Source organism: Numida meleagris, chromosome 16 (assembly GCF_002078875.1).
Source record: "Numida meleagris isolate 19003 breed g44 Domestic line chromosome 16, NumMel1.0, whole genome shotgun sequence".
Classification (NCBI taxonomy): domain Eukaryota; kingdom Metazoa; phylum Chordata; class Aves; order Galliformes; family Numididae; genus Numida; species Numida meleagris.
The window spans coordinates 3,142,844-3,161,061 of record NC_034424.1 but is presented as its reverse complement, the minus strand read 5'-3'; the positions used below and the strand labels follow the sequence as shown (position 1 = coordinate 3,161,061).

The window sequence follows — 18,218 nt, the reverse complement described above, 5'->3', positions numbered from 1 at the left end:
AGAAGAGAAGAGAAGAGAAGAGAAGAGAAGAGAAGAGAAGAGAAGAGAAGAGAAGAGAAGAGAAGAGAAGAGAAGAGAAGAGAAGAGAAGAGAAGGGAAAAAATGGGTCAGGCTCATCTTGGATAACTGCAGTGCCCACAAAAGCTAGTACAACTAAACTAGGATTGTCTGTCTCTGGCTGCTGATGCAGTCAACAGAGGAAAGCAGATTGCTCCGAAGTAATTTGGAACAGTCAGCTGAGAGCACTAGCTGAAGTTCTAGAAGCAATTGTACCAATATCACCGGGATCTGGGCCTCTGTGTTTGTGTGAAAGGAAGAAAATAGTTTCATAAGTGCTGGACACCTTCAAAAGAGGGAACGTCATATCTCTGCCTTGAGCAATTAGCACCTGGTGAAGCTAATGAGGAGCCTGCGGAAGGCACGCAGCCAGCCGGGGGGGGTGTGCCTGGTGTGGAGGGGCTGAGCCCTGCGACCTGCTGGGACATGGCCCCGCGCCCCTGGGACCCATGCACTGCAGGATGGGCTTTGTCAGCTTGCTTGTGTTGTGTGCTGTTTGTTGTGTTTTGCTTTAATTAAATTTCTGCTCCTTCTGGTTGCCAAGGCGCGCTTCAAAACACTCCGACGGCGCGCTGGTTTTATTGACTCTCTAGCAAGTTATTGAAGCGTGGTAGGAAATGCTTCACACTTTCAACCTCAAGGTTTTTTGGAGAGCTTTTTTTGTTTTTTTTGGGGGGGGCGAGTGTTTATTATAGCTTCACCACCAGAAGCGTGCTATCGGGAACACTGAGAGCGAGCAGCTCCTGAGCACTGTGTGACAGGTAGCTCTGCTGAATGCTGTCTCTGGTGCCACCCAAGGAAGGAGGAGTTCTCCCAGTTTAGGACCTCGCCTGGATGACAGCTCGTCTGCAAACCTCCCACCACTGTTGGAATGACTGAAAAATGCCTGTGGGTACGCCGGGCAGATTTGAGAATCTCGTCTCTTTACATAAACTAATAAATCATCTCCGTACCCACGCGTCGTGCACCACGTTCAGAAATGCGGCACTCGGAGTTTGAAACTGCAAAGTCATAGAATCGTGGAATCACGGAACCACCAAGGTTGGAAAAGGCCTCCAAGGTCATCCAGTCCAACCGTTATCACCAGTATTTCCCACAAAACCACGTCCCTGCGTACAACATTGACACGTTTCTTGACCACAAGTTCATAAGGTCGAAGCTGCCACTGCCTTTGGGGCTGCCCCGTGGCCTCCCAGCACCGTGCACGCCTTTCCAGAGCAGCTCAGCTCCAGCAATGTGGGGCTGTACCTGCTGTGGGGCCAGCTTGGGGGGCAGGTGATTATTTATTGCTCATTTGTTGTAATTTGGGTCTTTAAACTGCGCGGCTCTTTTTAAAATAAACAGCTGAGCCCGTGCTACGATGCAGCCCAACTGGAGCGGTCTGAAGTGCTGCAAGCACTGAAAATAACTGCAAGCATCTGAAGTTGGCCACCCAGCAGTGGCGAGCACCTTTAATCCCCATTGCTTGTTGCCTTGGTTCCTCAGTGTGAGCATGAGGAAGGGAAAACCCGGGGCCGTGAGCAGAGCTGTGAAACAGAGTGATGTGGGTGAGGCTTCGGGGGTGGCTCCAGAGCAGGGAAGCCCCCGGGGGAACAGTGTAGCTGCTTTAGCAGAGGAAAAAGAGACATGAGAGGGAAAGAGAAAAGGAGCAGAAAGGACAGGGGTGGGTCTGAGAGCACAGAGGGTCCTGAGAGAGCGTTTTGCATGGGGAGAATGAAGTCCCCTGGCCCAGGTGGGATTTCTGCTGCTGCTCTGGGTAAATCCATCCTTAGGTGAGATGCCCCATGTGCAGAGGGAAAGGGAGGAAGGCAGAAGGAATGAGAGATTAAAGGGAAAAGGGGTCAAAGCTTGCATGATGGCCGAGCAGCACAAGCTTAGTTGTGGCTTGCATCCTTTTCTTCCGTGTTTTTTCTCAGCTGTGGTAACCTTGTAAGATGCTGAAGCCTTTAACCATTAGCAGGCACTAAAAAGGGGCAGCCAAGTTGAATAACACCCACTAATCCTCTTCCAGAATGAGCTGGAGAGAAGAGCCACTGCGATGCTCAGGAGCTTATTCTGAGCTGAGTACTTTGGAGGCTTTGAGAATTGCATGGTGTTGATATTTCATGAATAAATAACCCACAGCAATATTTGTCGCTGAATCTGCTTCATTAATGAGGTCCTGGAACAAAGGGGAAGGACGGAGAGCCGTGACGAGGTTGAAGACAAAAGCTTTTTCCATTGAGGCAATGTGCAGGTGATGGGAGGTGGCACAGCGATGGGGAGCGGGGCTGCTGAGCATCACGTGGAGCAGTTACTGCAATATAAGCTGGCAGAAGAGTGGGTTTCACCAAGGTGTGGTGTATGGTCAGCGGGCTGTGGCGGACAGGAGACTGTGTTTTGCTGGAGTGTGTTGTTTGAGGGGGCTGGGGAGTTACAGCAAGAGCATGCATGGTTCAGAGCTGTGCGTGTGGGGAGAAGCTGGCATCAGGAATGGGCTCGCTCACTCACCCTTTCCTAGAGCTTCATGTCTCCCTCAGGCTGGTGGGGAGCAGCCCTGTCCTCTTCCCAGCAGTCCTCCAGCTCAGGGGACACAAGGTCCTTGCAAGACTCGCCTGTTTTCCCCTATGGGCAGCGCCCAGGTGGGGACCCCAGGAGCACCGAGGGTAAGGGCTGGGGGTGGGAAAGGAGCATGGAGACATTGCAACGTGCACCTCCAGCCGTGCTTCCCTGCCTCCTTGGGCAGCTGATATGCTAAGATGCATGATGGCACATCCTGCTCACCTGTGGGGATCTGCTGGGCCAGAGCCCGTGTTGGAGAGCAGATCCCTGGTGCCCCAGGGCACGAGCAGCCGTTCATCTGGGCTTCCAGCTTGGCATTAGGCAAGCACCTGATCAGCGCGGTCTGAGCATCTGGCCCCAGATGGGGTTGAGTTTTCCAGGTGGGTGGAGGGAGAGTTGTCACGGGTTTTGTGTTCTTACTTAAAAAAGATCTCTCTATGTTTACAAGCAGCGTTTTTGGATAATGAATAATACAGCCTTTCTGTTCACCCTTTTCTCCCGCAGATATACGCACCCTGATCTAATATATTCTGCCTTTCTCACTCCCTCACTTTGGAGGAGCTGCAGATTCTAGTGGGAACAGAGTGCTAATAGAAAAGGGCCTCTAAAGATATTTGAAACATGACCAAGAAAGTACAGAGAGAGATTCAGCTCCAAATATGCTGCAAAATCTAGGAGATGGGCCAAGAGAGGGGGGAATATGGGAGACGTGATCATTGAGAGGGAAAAGTTAATTGGGAAACATTAATTGGGGTGAAAGTGGGCAGCGCAGACGGTGAGTCCCAGCTTCTAGAATCCAAGGAAATACGAAATCTGAAAATCTGACCTGAAAAACTGCGTAGGGCTTCTCTGTGCTGGGTTTGTCTTTGGATCATTTCTAGCCCTCGTGTTTTCAGCAAGAAGCTTGGTTACACCCTAAAGGCTCAGAAAGCAGAAGGCGAAGGAAGAAAAGAGCCCTCCTAATGATTGATTTATTTTTAAAACCTCATCATTTTTCTGCCAATCTCATTACCATTTTTTTTTTTCAGTGCCTGACTCATGGTTTTTTGAAGGCGCAGTGTTGGCGGGGCTGCGTGCGTGAGCGTGACGGCGCGTGTGTGCGGTCCCTCCTCTAACAGGAGCGCGGTGCCGATCCTCAAGGACTGCTGAATATTCTTCCTCTGCTGTTTTGTCGCCAGCTTTTTGCATTAAAACCCAAAATCTAGAGCGTGGCAGTGGGCATTGAGTGATTGCACGGGTTTCAGGTGCCGCTGGGGGATGCTGCAGGGGAAGCTGTGCGGCTGCCGGCGCTGCCTCGCGGGTGCTTTAAGGCCATGAGGGTCAATGTTTATTTGCAGCCTTCTGTGCATAACGATCTCATAAATACCCTGCGGAGGTCAAGTCCGTCTCCGTTGCAGCCTTGTCCTGTGACCTTGGGTAAATGCTTTGTCTCCCGTGCGTCCGCGCTGCTGGCGAGAGGGTGACCGGTTCCGGAGCACACGGTGTGTTGCAGCAATCTGTTAATATATACAATGTGCTTTGAAGATGAAAAATACCTCGGAGATGCTCAAAGCTCTCAACAAGCATCTGCATTCCCTTCGCCGGAACCCAGCAGAAAGAAAGTGCCGGAGTGCTTTGTCACAGACAAAATCTGCTGTGTGCGCAGCCCGGCGAGGCAGGGCTGGGAGCTGCTCAAGTCTTTAAGCCATCGTTGAACTTGTTGGTGTTTGTGCTTCTTGCTCTCGTAAGGAAGGGGTTACAGAGCACAGCTGTGCCTGGGGTGTGCAGCACCGAGCTGCAGCCCACAGCCCTGGGACAGAGAGAGCTGCACCCGGGTCCCCGGCCCCACCAGCATGAGCGTCCCCAGCCACAGCCCAGCAAATGCAAAGCCAAGTTTGTGTGGCTTTAATTCCTAAGGGGCATCCCCGCGTGCTGGGTGAGGTGTGGGGCTCGGGTGTAGCACAGCCAGGAGGAGTTTCACTGTGGTGGATTCCCTGTTGGTTAGTGCGGGGTTGGATTCACACCAGTGATGCTGGTGAGGCCTCTGGTTCGCATGGAAATGGTGCAGGTGGAGCCTTTGCGAACTCAGAGCAGGTTGATTTTTGTCAAGGATGTCAAAGTTAGGCAGCAAATTCAAGGCCATAAACCCCTCATTTTCTTGGCAAACTTCCTCTGGGCGGGTTTCCCTCACGACAACGCCACGATTTCACCGTGGCGGATGGGATGTGGCACTGCCGCCGGCTCTAACGGTGCCTTTTCTCTCCAAGGGAAGAAGCGATGCTGTCCACCTACTTTGAAACCATCAATGACTTGCTCTCCTCCTTCGGGCCGGTCCGGGACTGCTCCCGCAACAACGGCGGCTGCACCCGCAACTTCAAGTGCGTTTCGGATCGCAAGGTGGATTCCACGGGCTGCGTGGTACGTACGGCCGGGGGGTGCGGGGCCACGCGCCGCTCGCTGCCTGCAGAAATGCCCACGGGGGTGGATGCGTGCTGCCCCGTCCCCTCTTGGTGATGAATCCAGGGTGGGAAGTTCGCCTGAGGGACTTTAGGGACGGGGAATCGGGGCTTGGGTGTGGAAAAGCCAAAGGGATGAGGCGGGATTTGTGCCCGGCGGGGAGGTGTCTGTGGGGCTGTCCGCTGGGCCTGCGGCACAGGCCCGCTGCCCCCAGCCCCGGCTCCGCAGGCCGAGCCCGTCCCCCCGCCACCGCCGAGGCAGGAGTTAAGTGTCTCTTTATTTATTGAAGATGTTTATACACGGCAGCAGCCTGGAAAGGTCAGGCTGGAGTGGTGCCGTCTCCGGGGCGGCATTTTCATTATCCCCTTCTCCAATTGCTTGTTAAGGCCATTTAGCACGACAGCCTGATGTGTCACCGGCAGCGCCCGGCCCCGCAGCGCCCGCTGTCCCCTCCTTCCTATTCCTCTCCCTTTTCTGCTTTCTTTTCCCGGCATTGTTTTCTTTTGTTCTGGCCCTTACCAGGGAGGGGCTCGGTTTCTGGCATATCTTTTTTTTTTTTTTCTTTTTTCCCCTTTTTCTTTTCTTTTTTTTTTTTCACCGTCATTTTGCTCTGAGAACTAATGTGCCTCGCAGACGCTGTCAGAAACAATCGGGGCTCTGATTGCCCTGTGCCTCTGGGAAGAGACGCCTCTTTTTAAAAGTCAGGATATATTAAGATAGAAATTGTCAATAAATTACAGGCCTAGCGTTCAGCACGGCGGCACGTGGAGCGGCAGGAATTGAAAACCGTGTCACTCAGGGAAAATAGCCCCCCCCGGCTTCTGTAATGGCTCAGTGAGGCTGGTTTTAAAGGGAACAGAACACATCCTGCGAGAAGGAGGGGAAATCACCTCGGGGCCCATCCTGCTCCTCTGGAGCCCAGGAACTGCAGCACTGCGAGGAAACGGGGCCTTTCCCTGGGGGGAAAAAAAGGCATAAATCAGTGATTCCTCCATCCGGGCTCCACGTGGGCTGTGTCCATGGCACGAGGTGGGGCTGCAGGTGATGGAGCTGAGCTGGCCCAGCTGCACCCTGGTGTCCCCTTGGCCACAGCCACTTGGTGACAGCGTCTGTCCAAGGCTGCGGGCGTGAGCTGGCTCCCCAGTGCCAGGAGGGATGGGCTCATTTGCTGTACATTTGCAGGAATGTCAGTTAGTTTTAAAGCTGAACTGCCGTGAACTCAATTTGCCAATTTGGTGAGTGCTATGGGCAATATCAGGATGTAATTTAATTAAACTATCCCCTTTTTATAGAGTTCAGGGAGCACTCGCCTGCTAATTTTAGCGCTAGGCTTTCTTCAGCTTTTACTCTGGACACTGTTTCTCAAATCATGACATGTTGTTAATCTTTACCAGTCAACAGTTTATTAATTTGCCGAGGACCACAGAAGTATATAATCAGTGGTTCATCAATCAAGGCTAAATCCAACAAATGTTCCAGGCAGGTACCGAGCATAAAATATACATGTGGGCTTGTAAGCAATTAATACACACCAGAGCCAGAGCCTAGCAGCTCGAGCAGGGAGAACAGCGCAAATCTCAAAGATTTCTTACTCCCTTTATTTATAATCATCGTCTGTTACCAGCTCCTTCGTGCCCTTAGCACAGCTTCCAGTAATTCTGCAAGGATGGAGGATGCATTTATCTTGGGGCTTTTAGCAGCGCGCTCCCTGCCATGTCCTAATTGCTTGCCCTTCAGAGGACGTGGTTAAGTGTTGGGGCAGTTGCCTGCAGGTGTTGGTTGAGGCTCCTTGGGCATCTGAGTGAGACATGAGCGTGTTGCTCCATTAAAGGCCCAGTGCACGGACCCGAGGTTCTGAGCCCACTTCCCACAGGGCTGAGCTTTAGCCCACAGGGCTCTTTTCACCTTTCTCCTTGTTTTCTTTCTGTTATTTTTCCTTCTACCCAGTAGGTGGCATTGGTGCATAAGGGTTTTCCGCAGTTCTTTACTTATCGGAGGCTTTTTATGGCTTGGTTAATTTTAAGAAGCATGGGTTGCCACCTTGCTGTGACCTTTGCTTGGAGCTGCTGACCGGCGCCTTGCCTCTGAGCCCTGCCTTGCAGAATAACAGAGCAACTCCCAAACTCTGTGCCTGTTTCCATCCCGCTTCTCCTTGCTGTCCCCCTGAGCTGCTGGCGGTCAGGGGAAGCCACGAGCTCTTCCCAGGAAAACAAAACCCAAGTGAGCATCTCTAGACCCAGTGGCTCTGGTCTGCGTGTTGAGTGCAGCCTGCGTGCTGTGCAAGCTTCCAAGATCACAGCAAACCAGGAGGGACCGCAGGGGAGGAACGGGACAAGTTATTTATTGCTGATAGGGGAATATATTTCACTGATCCCTCCTTGTGCCACACAGGGAGCTGCTCAGCCAGGAGGGAAAGGATGCTGGTGGAGGGAAAGGGCTTGACCCCTGCGTGTTGCTCATTTATAATTTAAGCTGAAAAGCTGTGAATTGGACCTGGGGGAATGAAGGGAACACCTGTAATGTGGCTAAAACGCAGGTTTCCCCACCTGTCGCTTGGCTGGGGTTTGCTCACAGCTGCCAGTGCTCCTGTCACTCATCTGCCACCCCAGCAAGGTGAGCATGTTGGTGTGCATGGTTCCTGCACCACAGCTCATCAGGCATCATTTCAGGCTGAGGGGCCGGCTAGCAGAAAGGTGTTTCTAATGTAAGAAATTGGGCTGCAAGCACAATATAAAATGCTCTTCTTCACGGTTATGGGGTCAACCCATCAGCTAGGGGAACGTTTGGCTCCACAGTGTGCAGAAGGGAGATGGTTTCTTAATTGCATTGTGGCCCACGCTGTGACACCTGTGCTGTGCCTGTCCTGGCCTTTTTCAGACACAGAAGGAAGAGAATTTGGCACGGTCCACACAGGTGTATAAGCCTGAGCTCAGCCTGTCTGGAGCTAATCCTCCCCTTTTGCTCCTTTCCACATCAAAATGATGGGCTGCTGCTCAGCTGCTGCAAAGCACTGCAGAGAAATGGTTTAATTTAAGAGGGTAACCATGTCACAGAGAAGTGGGATTGGAAGTGACAGAAGACCAGTGGCCTCTCCAGACTCCTGCTGCCGGCCCAGGTCATCCTGGGGCTTCTTGGGACCAAGGAGAGCATGGAACCACTTGGAAATGAAGGGAGTGGAGCTGAGAACTGATGTTCCTTGGGGACATTGGGTGTTGGGAGTTCCAGCCCCAAAAAACCGTGCAGAAATGCCCCACGTGTGCAAATTCCAGACTGTGCTGGTTCAAAACATCTCTGTCCTATGAAGGAGGGGGGAATGTTTCTTTCATTCCAACATTATCATCTGGAGTTTTATGTCATACGTTATGTTATCCCAGTGTACAGCCTAAAATAAAAACAAAATTAAGCAGTGGAAACCAAAACATTTCAACCTTGTCAAAATTAAATGCTTTCCTAATTTCCCAGTGAATTTTGAGATGCAATTGATGGAATCCCATAAAGCACTTAAGCTTCATCAGATCAGCATTTTCTGACAGACAATTGTTCATTGAAAAATAAAAACTCATCCGTCCCTGCCTTAGGAGGCACCTAGCTAATTACGTGGAGAAGCACAACACACAGGGGAGGCAGACGAGGAGGAAACCATTCTCTTCTAATCCTGCTGAAGTTCAGCTGGCTCCTTGAAGCAGAAGATTACTACTTATGCATATTATGGGTGGAAGCAGGAGCCCCTGGTGCTATTGAGATGGAGGCACTGAGGTGAGCTGGAGGTCTCTGTCTGTGTTGAAAGGAGGTGACTGAGATGATAAAACCTCATCTTTTGTGTTGGCTTTTGCAATGGCATTCCGTAGAGGTCACCAGCTGGCACCTCTTCCCTCTGCTCCACAGCAGACTGGGTTGCCATGTGTTCTGATTACATCACACTTAGTTTGGGTCCTGGGTTTTGGTTTGGGTCCTTGGCTTTGGTTTGGGTCCTTGGCTTTGTCTTGGCTCCTGGGCTTTGGTTTGGATCTTGGATTTTGGTTTGGGTCCTTGCCTTTGGTTTCAGTCCTTGATTTTGGCATGTAGCTTCGTGCCCAGGCTGTCCCCTGAGGTCAGATGAATCTGTAGTTGAATTTCTGGTCTCCCAAAGGGTTCTGGTGGTGCCAGGCTCCCCTGTGTTATGGGAAGCAAGTGCCCCAGTGGGCAGGAGCTGGTAGTGTGCTCTGAGATGTGCTGGCAGGGTGTCCTGGGGACACAGCGAGGACGTGAGCTACCGCTGCACATGCTTTGGAACCTGCAGAACAGATGGGTCTGATTTTCTGAAGCTAAAATAATGACTGATGATCTCGAGATGGAAAACGAAGCAGGGAGAAAAGAGTAGGAAGATAATGACTGTTATTTCAGCAAACAGTTGTAATGTTGCCCTCTGGGAAGGATGTTCCCTGCAGCGGGGTTCCGGGGGGGGTGAGGACATTGCTGTGCGAGGAGGTGATGGAAGGATGGCCCCGGGGAGAAGGGGGCACGCAGAGCCCCAGAGGATCCAGGGGAGTGGAGGCAGTGCAAGCCAAAGCTGTCTAAATATATATATGGGCACAAAGGAATTTAATGTGTTTGTATCATTTCTGAGCTCCAACAAGCAAATAAAACACATGCCAGCGCATAGTTCGGAGCTCATTAAAACACTGGCACTTGCTGGTGTCTCAGCAGTACCTCGGATTAATGGTTTTGTTTCCCACTGGAGAGGTTCTTCAGTGCTGAGGAAGAATGTCTCTAACGAAGGTGAGTTCATTAGTGCCGTTGGACTCTATAACACCCAGTGCTGGAGCCCCACCCTGCTCTGGGGGGTAGGAGAGAAAGCTGTGACCTCGGGAAAATGGTTGGGTGCACTGGTTGTCTGTCTGTCCATGCAGCATGGAGGAGCTGTTCCACTGATGCTCTGGCTACCTGCACACGTTGTGGATGGGTTTGGCATTTGCAAATTAAACTCCCAGTGACCCCACTGCCTCCCTGGGTGCAGGCCTGGGTCCTCAGCTCCATGCCACAGGCACGGGGTCCCCAGCAGGGTCCCCAGCTCACCCCACATGGGGCAGAAGCAGGAGCCTGTGTGGGAGAAGTGCCCGACAAAAAGGCTGCTAATATTGAGAAAACAGAGCAGAATAATAAAAAGCGCGCTTTACTCTCCACCAAAACACTTTATTAAATATTCTTGTTTTTTTTAAATAACAGAGAAGAGGAGCGGAGCTGCGAGCAGGCAGTGCTGGGGCAGAGCTGGCTCCTCTCGGGAGGAAGCGTGTCGGTAATGAGACGCGCCTTTTGTTTGCAGTGACCCCGTCGCCCGTCTCGCTGCTAATGATCTTTGTAAAAGAGGAAGAAAAGGAAGGGCCTTTGCTCACTAACACAAACAATCCGGATAGATGTTTTCCTAAGCAATAATCTTGTACGGATTGTATGGTGGGTGCTGGCTGCCTTCGCCCTGGGAAGGGGCTGCCTTGCAGTGCGTCTGCCCTGGCTTGGCTGGGGATGGGGCTCTGGTCTGGCAGGAGGTGGCTCCGTGGTGTCACACGGTGAGGTCCTGTCACACGGTGAGGTCCTGTCACACGGTGAGGTCCTGTCACACGGTGAGGTCCTGCTGGGGTGACAGCGTGGGGCAGGGGGATCCCATTTGGTTTGAGCCAGCAGTGCGGCAGCTCGGGGCCCCTAAGTGCACATGTTCCTGTGCCTGCTGCCGCTCCATGGCACCCTGGTGACATCGTTTGAAAGGGAACAAAGCACACTGCTCTGAAAACCAGGGAAAAATAGGGTGTTCTTATTCAGCATCTCTGCTCCCTGTGTGTGCTTGGAATTCACTGTGCAGTGACAGAGGGCAGGACCTTGGGCTCTGCCCGGTGTGGCCAAGGACAATGAGCTGATGTCCACCCATGCCGTCAGCAGAGCACGCACCGAGCCGACCTCAGCTCTGCCTTCCCAAACCCATTGGCAGGAGCTGGGCTGTGGCTTCGTGGCTGTGCATCACATTCTGTCTGCAGGATCCATGTTATCTGTGAGAACGCACAAGAAAACAAGAAGCTCAGCTTTCATTCCAATCCCAAGAGCAATTTTGAGGGCGAACCGTCACCACAGAGAAACCAATGCAGTCATGCGTGGTGTATCTCTAAGGTCTTTTCCAACCTAAATGGCTCTGTGGTTCCTATAGAGACCCATGTGGATCTGCAGGGCACTGAAATTACATTGGTACAGTGATGTCTTCATGGCTTTCCAGGGCAGTGGCAAGCTGGAGTCTCTCCCCACCTCTTTCCTCCCTGCACCCTGGACCAAGCCCCACTGGGAGGTTCCTGTTTTTGCTGCTCATATCCCCCTGTGAAGCATGAGCTGACAGGCTGGAGCGAGATCCCTTGGTTCCAGCATAATTATAGAATCGTTTGAGTTGGAAGAGGCCTTTAACAGCCATGTGGTCCAACTCCCTGCAATGAACAGGGGACACAGCTAGGTCAGCTAGGTCACGAGCTGATGTAACAAGGGAATCCCTGGAGCTAGTGGGTGCTGGGATCCCTTTGACTCCCTGGAGCCAACAGAAAATCCAATTTCCACGCTGGCTTCTCCGATGGAGCAGGGTGGGACGTGTCATCCCCGAGCGCGCAGACAGAATTATTGGCTGAGTTACTTATTGATTTTCTAATCATTTTCAGACGCAGCCCCCCATCCTGTGTCACTGCCAAGGCAGATCACAAATTGAACTGCAGCTGAATTGATGTGGGATTGATTAAAACTCTCAGTAATTATTGGTTCTCTGCTGCCCAAGCCAGACAAATCAATGTCAGCAATAATAGATACGGTCCTTTATAAAAGCCCAGAACACACAGAGCAAGTGCTGTTTTTGTAAGGAGCACAGCGTGGTCAGGAAGGCCGGGTCAGCGCACACAGTGTTTTTCTGGGTAGCTGTGACTCTCTCAGCCTGTGGGCAAGAGCACAGAGGCACCCAGATGGGCTACAGCGTTCTCTGTTCTGACAGCAGAACATCCTGATTGCAAATCCCCTGCTCGGCGGACAGAGAGACAGACCTGTAGGAGGTTTCCTTGTGCCAGCTCCTCTCCGTCCACCTGCGCATCGCTGCTTTCTGCTGGAGCTGCCGATTTCCTGCAGGAGAAAGCTCCCAGCCCTGGAGCTGGCTCTCTCCGCATGCCTTGTGCCCGGCTGGTTTCCTTGTCCCCAAAGAGGAGCACAGCTTTCTGGCCCCAGGGAGCCCCGTTAGCAGCTGCCCGAGGGCCAGGATGGGGACGGATGCCGGGATGCTTTCGTTCGCACATTTCGTGCTGAGCTATTTGCATGCCATAATTAATGCATATTAGGATGCACAATTACAAGCAGAAGCAATGCATGATTCCGAGTGATTAAAAGCCGAACTGGGACATCCCAAGGGGTCTCCTTGAGCAGAGTGGGGTGAGGCAGGGACGGCCCTGCGTGACCCACTAACCCAGTCCCAGGGAAAGAGCCATCGCTTTGCCCTGCAGGCTGGGCAGGGCAGGGAGCTCAGCCTGCTGCCTTCAGGTCCCGGCAGCTCCCAGCAGCATCCTTGTGGGGATGTGCAGGGTGACACACCTGGCCTGGGAGCGGGGACGCGGCCGCGGTGCCACGTGTCCTGGGGAGACACGTCCCTGCCGCTTTGCACGGCTCTCGTTGTACCCTGGGGCCGCAGATGCAGAGGAGACTGCAGTAGATAAGTATGATGTACACAGAGTCACAACCACACTTATCTCGATCCTGCTTCCCAGGCAGCTCAGCAGCGAAAAGCACAGATTGTTCTGAGTCTCCTCTCCTCCTTCATATTTATTCCGGCTATGCAGCCAGGCAGCTTCCTGCTCCCATCTCTCGTGGGAGCGGTGCGGGCGTTCAGAGGGGACAGGAGCTGCCTCCTTCTCCCCAGAGCTCTTCCCCCGCACCCTGTGCCAGCGGATTGCTGCTCAGCAGCACGAGCCAGGCTGGGCCTGTGACAGCAAACACGGGGTGCAGGGGCTCCTGAACTTTTATTAATATGTACAGCGTTTTGCTCCCATGGAAAATTGATTTTCTTTTTTAAGCACGAAGCATAGCGGTTTTATAACCTTTCTTCTGCTTGACAGAGGCCATTTATAACCTGCCTTCATCACTACCTGTACAAGCTCCAGTCTAACTCATCTTCAAGAAATTCCATAATGCATTTTTAATTGCGAGCTGTTCCTCAGCAAGATTTATGTATTTTCTCAAGGACTGGCCTTTTTGTTGTTGTTTGTGCGCCCGCACGTTCAGTGAAAAGGGATAAATAACGGGAGCGGAACAGGAGAGTGCTTTAATCTGGGTGACAATTTATTGATGGCATTTGCTGCCTGCTGGCTTTTATCTTCTGGGACAAGGAAAGCCAGCTGGGGAGCTGAAATTAAAACCCAGAGCCAGATCCCTGCTCGTGTGAATCAGCACTCTTCCTGCCCTCCTGTCTCGCTGGGGCTGCGGCCCTGTCCTCCCCGCTCCTCCATCGCAGTTATGGCCACAGCACGCAACCACGGGGACGCAGGGCTAACGTCACCGTGTCCCCTCTCTCCCCACAGTGCCCCGAGGACCTCCGGCCCATGAAGGATGGCACCGGCTGCTACGACTATTCCAAAGGCATCGACTGCTCCGACGGCTTCAACGGCGGCTGCGAGCAGCTCTGCCTGCAGCAGAGCCTCCCTCTGCCCCACGACCCGTCCTCCAGCACCATCTTCATGTTCTGCGGGTGAGTCCCCCGCCACGCTCCCGTTTCTCGTGCGGGCGCTCTCAGGAGACGGGTGCCAGCAGGAGGGCTCTCGGCAGAGCTGGCTTCCAGCGGGCGCCTGCTCCTCCTGCAGGGGAAAGCAAACAGGAGGGGTGGAAGCGGGGCGAGCAGATGCACCCCGCTCGTCTGGTGACGGTACGGTTGGATCTGTGACTCACCGCGAACGTACTCGAAACTCGTACATTGCGTGTTGCGGGGGGAAGGTGGAGGACTCGTTTTCGTTTTTCTCTCTCTCTTTTTTTTTTTTTTTTTTTTTTTCCTTTTGCTCTTGTGACTGTCTTAAAATAGAGCTTCATCCCCGATTTTGGCCGCGATCCTATAATCCTACACCATTTAGCGTTTGCTCTCAGGAAAAATCTCCCCGGCTGCAGGATGCTCTGCAGGCAGCGCGGTGCTTAGCAGCCTTCCCGTGCACGGCCGCAGCAGCCGCCATCCATCAGCCACAGCGTCCCACCAGGCTGTGCACCCATCCCTCTGCCAGCAGCTGGCTGCAGCCTCCTCCCTGTCTTCATGGGAGGGATTGGGGCGAAGGGGGGGAAAGGGTCTCGTGAGAAGGAGTTTCCCATGGGAGAGTTGGACAGAAGCACGGAGAGGAATGGGAAGGTGATGCTGACCTCTGGGTGCAGCGCAGAGCTCCCCAGGGAGGAGCTGGCCGTGTCAGAAAGCTGCTGTTTGGTTCGGTTTGGTTTCTTTTTTCCCTTTGTTTTTCTCTCTCTTTTTTTATTGTTGTTTAGCAGCACACAGCAGCTGAGTCACCAGCAGAGAGCACATTGCCTCTGCCATGCCTGGGAGGGGGCTGGAAAGACATATGGGCACCAGCAGCCTATGTGGGGTCAGGGGGCCTGGGGGTGGGACGGGACCTCTGTCTGAACCCACAGCGGGCACCAGGGCAGAGCTGGCACTTCAGTCATCTGTCCCCAAGGACAGAGACCTTGTCCCTTGGTTTGCACAATCCCTGCTCGAGGCAAAGTGCCTGTAGTTGAATCACGTCTCTGCTGCTGCCTCAGTTTCCCTCGCTGCGCCTGGGAGGTGGGTGCCTGCCTTACCCACACAGCGCTTGAAAGCAAGAGCAAGGAACAAGGGAGCAGAGCTGCGTCCTGGCAGGAGGGCGCTGATGTGAGGAAAAAGGAGATGCAACTCCAGATTTGGCTTTGCTCTTGTCCAGGGAGCATCGGTGCACTGTAGCAGCATCAGAGGGCACCGGGGGGCTGTGGGAAGGAGCTGTGCACCCAGCTCTGCTCTGCAGTGTGGGGCGATTCCCAAGGGCAGGGGTTGAGATCCAAGCACGGGTCAGGGTCAGGGTCTGGATAGGGGCAGGGTCCCTCTGATGTGGCTCGTGGTCCTGCAGGTGCGTGGAGGAGTACAAGCTGGCCCCCGATGGCAAGTCCTGCCTCATGCTGTCCGACATCTGCGAGGGCCCCAAGTGCCTGAAGTCGGATGCCAAGTTCAACGACACGCTGTTTGGGGAGATGCTGCACGGCTACAACAACAGGAGCCAACACGTCAACCAGGGCCAGGTGTTCCAGATGACTTTCAGGTACGGCCCCACTCTGCTCCATGTCGGGAGAACATCAAGGTGGGAGATGGGACCGAGGTCAGGTGGTGCAGGGGCAGCAGCTCTGACACATTGGCCAGCAGATATTTGGGGAAGAGAGCACGAGGGCAGCAAGCTTCCATGGTTTTCCTATTTGTTCGTCCTTCCTGCATAGGGTCCCCCTGTGCTGGTGGATGTCCCTTTGGGAGAGTGCTTTGATGGACTTTTCTCTGCCTTGTTGTCCCATGAGTGTTGATATCTTCCATCTCCACCACATCTTGCAATGAGTTCTGCCATGTAATTGCACACGCCATGAAAAAGAATTGCCTTCTGCATGGTTTCAGCCTTACGGGAGTGAATTCTATTCAGCGCCCCAGGTATAGCCCTGGGAGAAGCTGTGGCAGTGGCATAACAAGAAACAGCATTGACAAGGCGAAGTGAGATGAGTGTCACATATCACGGGGTGTCTGCATCCTTCACCCTCCCTGGAGGATTTCAGGAACGCTGGAGATGTGGCACTGAGGGACGTGGGCAGTGGGCATGGTGGGATGGGTTGGCGTTGGACTTGGGGATCTCAGAGGTCTTTTCCAACCTTAATGATTCTGTGGTTCTGTGATCTTGGGTGTGTTGGGAGAGCAGAGCTGGGCTGCCCTGCCCACGTCTTTAGCTCTGAATTGCTGAACTAAGGGCTAGAAAACAAGCTGATTTATGTGGTTTTCTTCACTTCTACTGAACGAAGCCACATTTTGAGTGGGTGCAAGCAAGGTGGACCTATGAATTTCATAGCACCTGCGCTGAGCAGTGTCAGGAGAGGACCCAGCTGGGAGCACTGAGCCCATATTCTGCCCAGCCACCACTCTCCCTTGTGCGGCATCTGCAGCATGCCAAGGTTTTCTCCTTATTCAGGCACTGAGACCTCGTTGCTGCCTGTGATTTCAGCTGAGTTGTTGGTGCTCACCGCCCTGGCCTTGCTGCTTTGCTGGGTACTTTTTCCCCTGCTGAGTGTGAAAGTCTTCCTAGCTACGAATTCACGCTGAACTCTGCCCTTTTGCTCCGGGGATGGCAGATGAATTACAGGCTCCACCAGCAGCGAGGCGTGCGGGACGCGGCAGCCAGCAGAGTGCTCGGAGCCAACAGAGCCGCAGCCTTTGCTGGAAGTGAGAATTGACAGCACGCGAAGGCAATTTCCCCTGCAGGCTCCTCTCTGCTTTCTCTCCCTCTCCCATGCTGCAGGTCTGTGGGTCCTTCAGAGCTGAGGTCTGTGGAGCTGAAGCGCTTCATGAGCTCAAAGGCTGAGTGGGTGTGAGGGGTCCGCGAGCTCCCCAAATCAGGGAGATACCCAGCTTAGATGGGGTCTCCCCAGCCCCAGCTCGTGCAGTGACCCGTGGCTCTAGCGTACAGGTTTCCAGGTCAGAAAGGGCTCTTGGGCATGCATCCTCGTTTCTGAGGCCACAAGTCTTGCTTCCAAAGGGCTTTCAGCACCTGGGGGCAATGAGAAGGGCTCGCCTGCCTGCACGCCCATGCCCCTCTGCAGCCCGGCGTGCCGGAGGGCTCTGCAGTAGGAGCACCATTACATCATCTCCTAACAAGGGAAGAGAAGGAGGTTAATGGAGAAGAAATTATTAACTAAAAGATGTAATTTGCCTCTGATTTTCATAGATATTCAAGAACCTCTCTGAGCATTAAGACACCAGCTGTTAGAGAAGCCCTTAATTTGGTGCATTTGAAACATAGCAGGAAGCTGCCTAATACCAGGGATTAAAAGCCTGTTTCTGCAAAGTAGGAGCAAGAACCTGCTATCAGAACAAGGGGCTGAGTATTTTAGAGGGATTTATAACCGCCGGGATCCTTTAGCTATGCAGATGTGACAGTCCTCTGAATGGTGTCTGCTTCCCATGTTGCTCCATCTTCAGTGTCTTTAATAAATAGGATATTCTGGACCTGCCCGGCGTGTCAGCGTGGTGCTGGGAGGGAGCCTTTGTGCTGGGAGCAGCGGTGCCTCTCGCAGAGTGGCCTGGGCAACGCCTCTCAGTTACAGCAGCACTTCCAATTCCAATGGGATGAGGTTCAACAAGACCAAGTGCCGGGTCCTGCACTTTGGCTGCAACAACCCCAGGCAACGCTACAGGCTTGGGGCAGAGTGGCTGGAAGGTTGTGTGGAGGAAACAGACCTGGGGTTGTTGGTGGATGCTCGGCTGAGCATGAGCCAGCAGTGTGCCCAGGTGGCCAAGAAGGCCAATGGCATCCTGGCTTGTATCAGGAATACTGTTGCCAGTAGGAGTAGGGAAGTCATTGTCCCTCTGTACTCAGCCCTGGTGAGGCAGCACCTCGAGTACTGTGTCCAGTGTTGGGCCCCTCACTGCAAAAAAGACACTGAGGCCCTGGAGCGTGTTCAGAGGAGGGAGACGAAGCTGTGAGGGATCTGGAGCACAGGGCTTATGAGGAGCGGCTGAGGGAGCTGGGATTGTTCAGTCTGGAGAAGGGGAGGCTCAGGGGAGACCTCATCGCTCTCTATAACTACCTGAAAGGAGGTTGGAGTGAGCTGGGGGTCGGCCTCTTCTCTCTTGTAACTAGTGACAGGACGAGGGGGAATGGCCTCAAGTTGCGCCAGGGGAGATTTAGGCTGGACATTAGGAAATACTACTTTTCTGAAAGAGTGGTCAGGCGCTGGAATGGGCTCCCCAGGGAGGTGGTGGAGTCACCGTCCCTGGAGGTGTTCAAGAAACATTTAGATCTAGCATTGAGAGGCATGGTTTAGTGGGGTTATTGGTGGTAGGTGGATGGTTGGACTGGATGATCTTGTAGGCCTTTTCCAACCTAGCTAATTCTATGATTCTGTGATTCCATCCCGTCGGGGCTGGGTGGTCCCTCAGCCACCCAACAGCC

General features: G+C 53.3%; 1 protein-coding gene across 1 annotated transcript in view; it reads left to right on the top strand.

Moving 5' to 3' along the window:
• ASTN2 (astrotactin 2) overlaps positions 1-18,218 on the top strand; it is a gene marked incomplete at its 5' end in the record, with an annotated part of 265,286 nt that overhangs the window by 130,797 nt on the left and 116,271 nt on the right. The window contains 3 exons of the mRNA XM_021414154.1: positions 4,845-4,995; positions 13,593-13,759; positions 15,147-15,335. Coding sequence (XP_021269829.1) covers positions 4,845-4,995; positions 13,593-13,759; positions 15,147-15,335 — 507 coding nt within the window. The remainder of the gene's footprint in view (positions 1-4,844; positions 4,996-13,592; positions 13,760-15,146; positions 15,336-18,218) is intronic.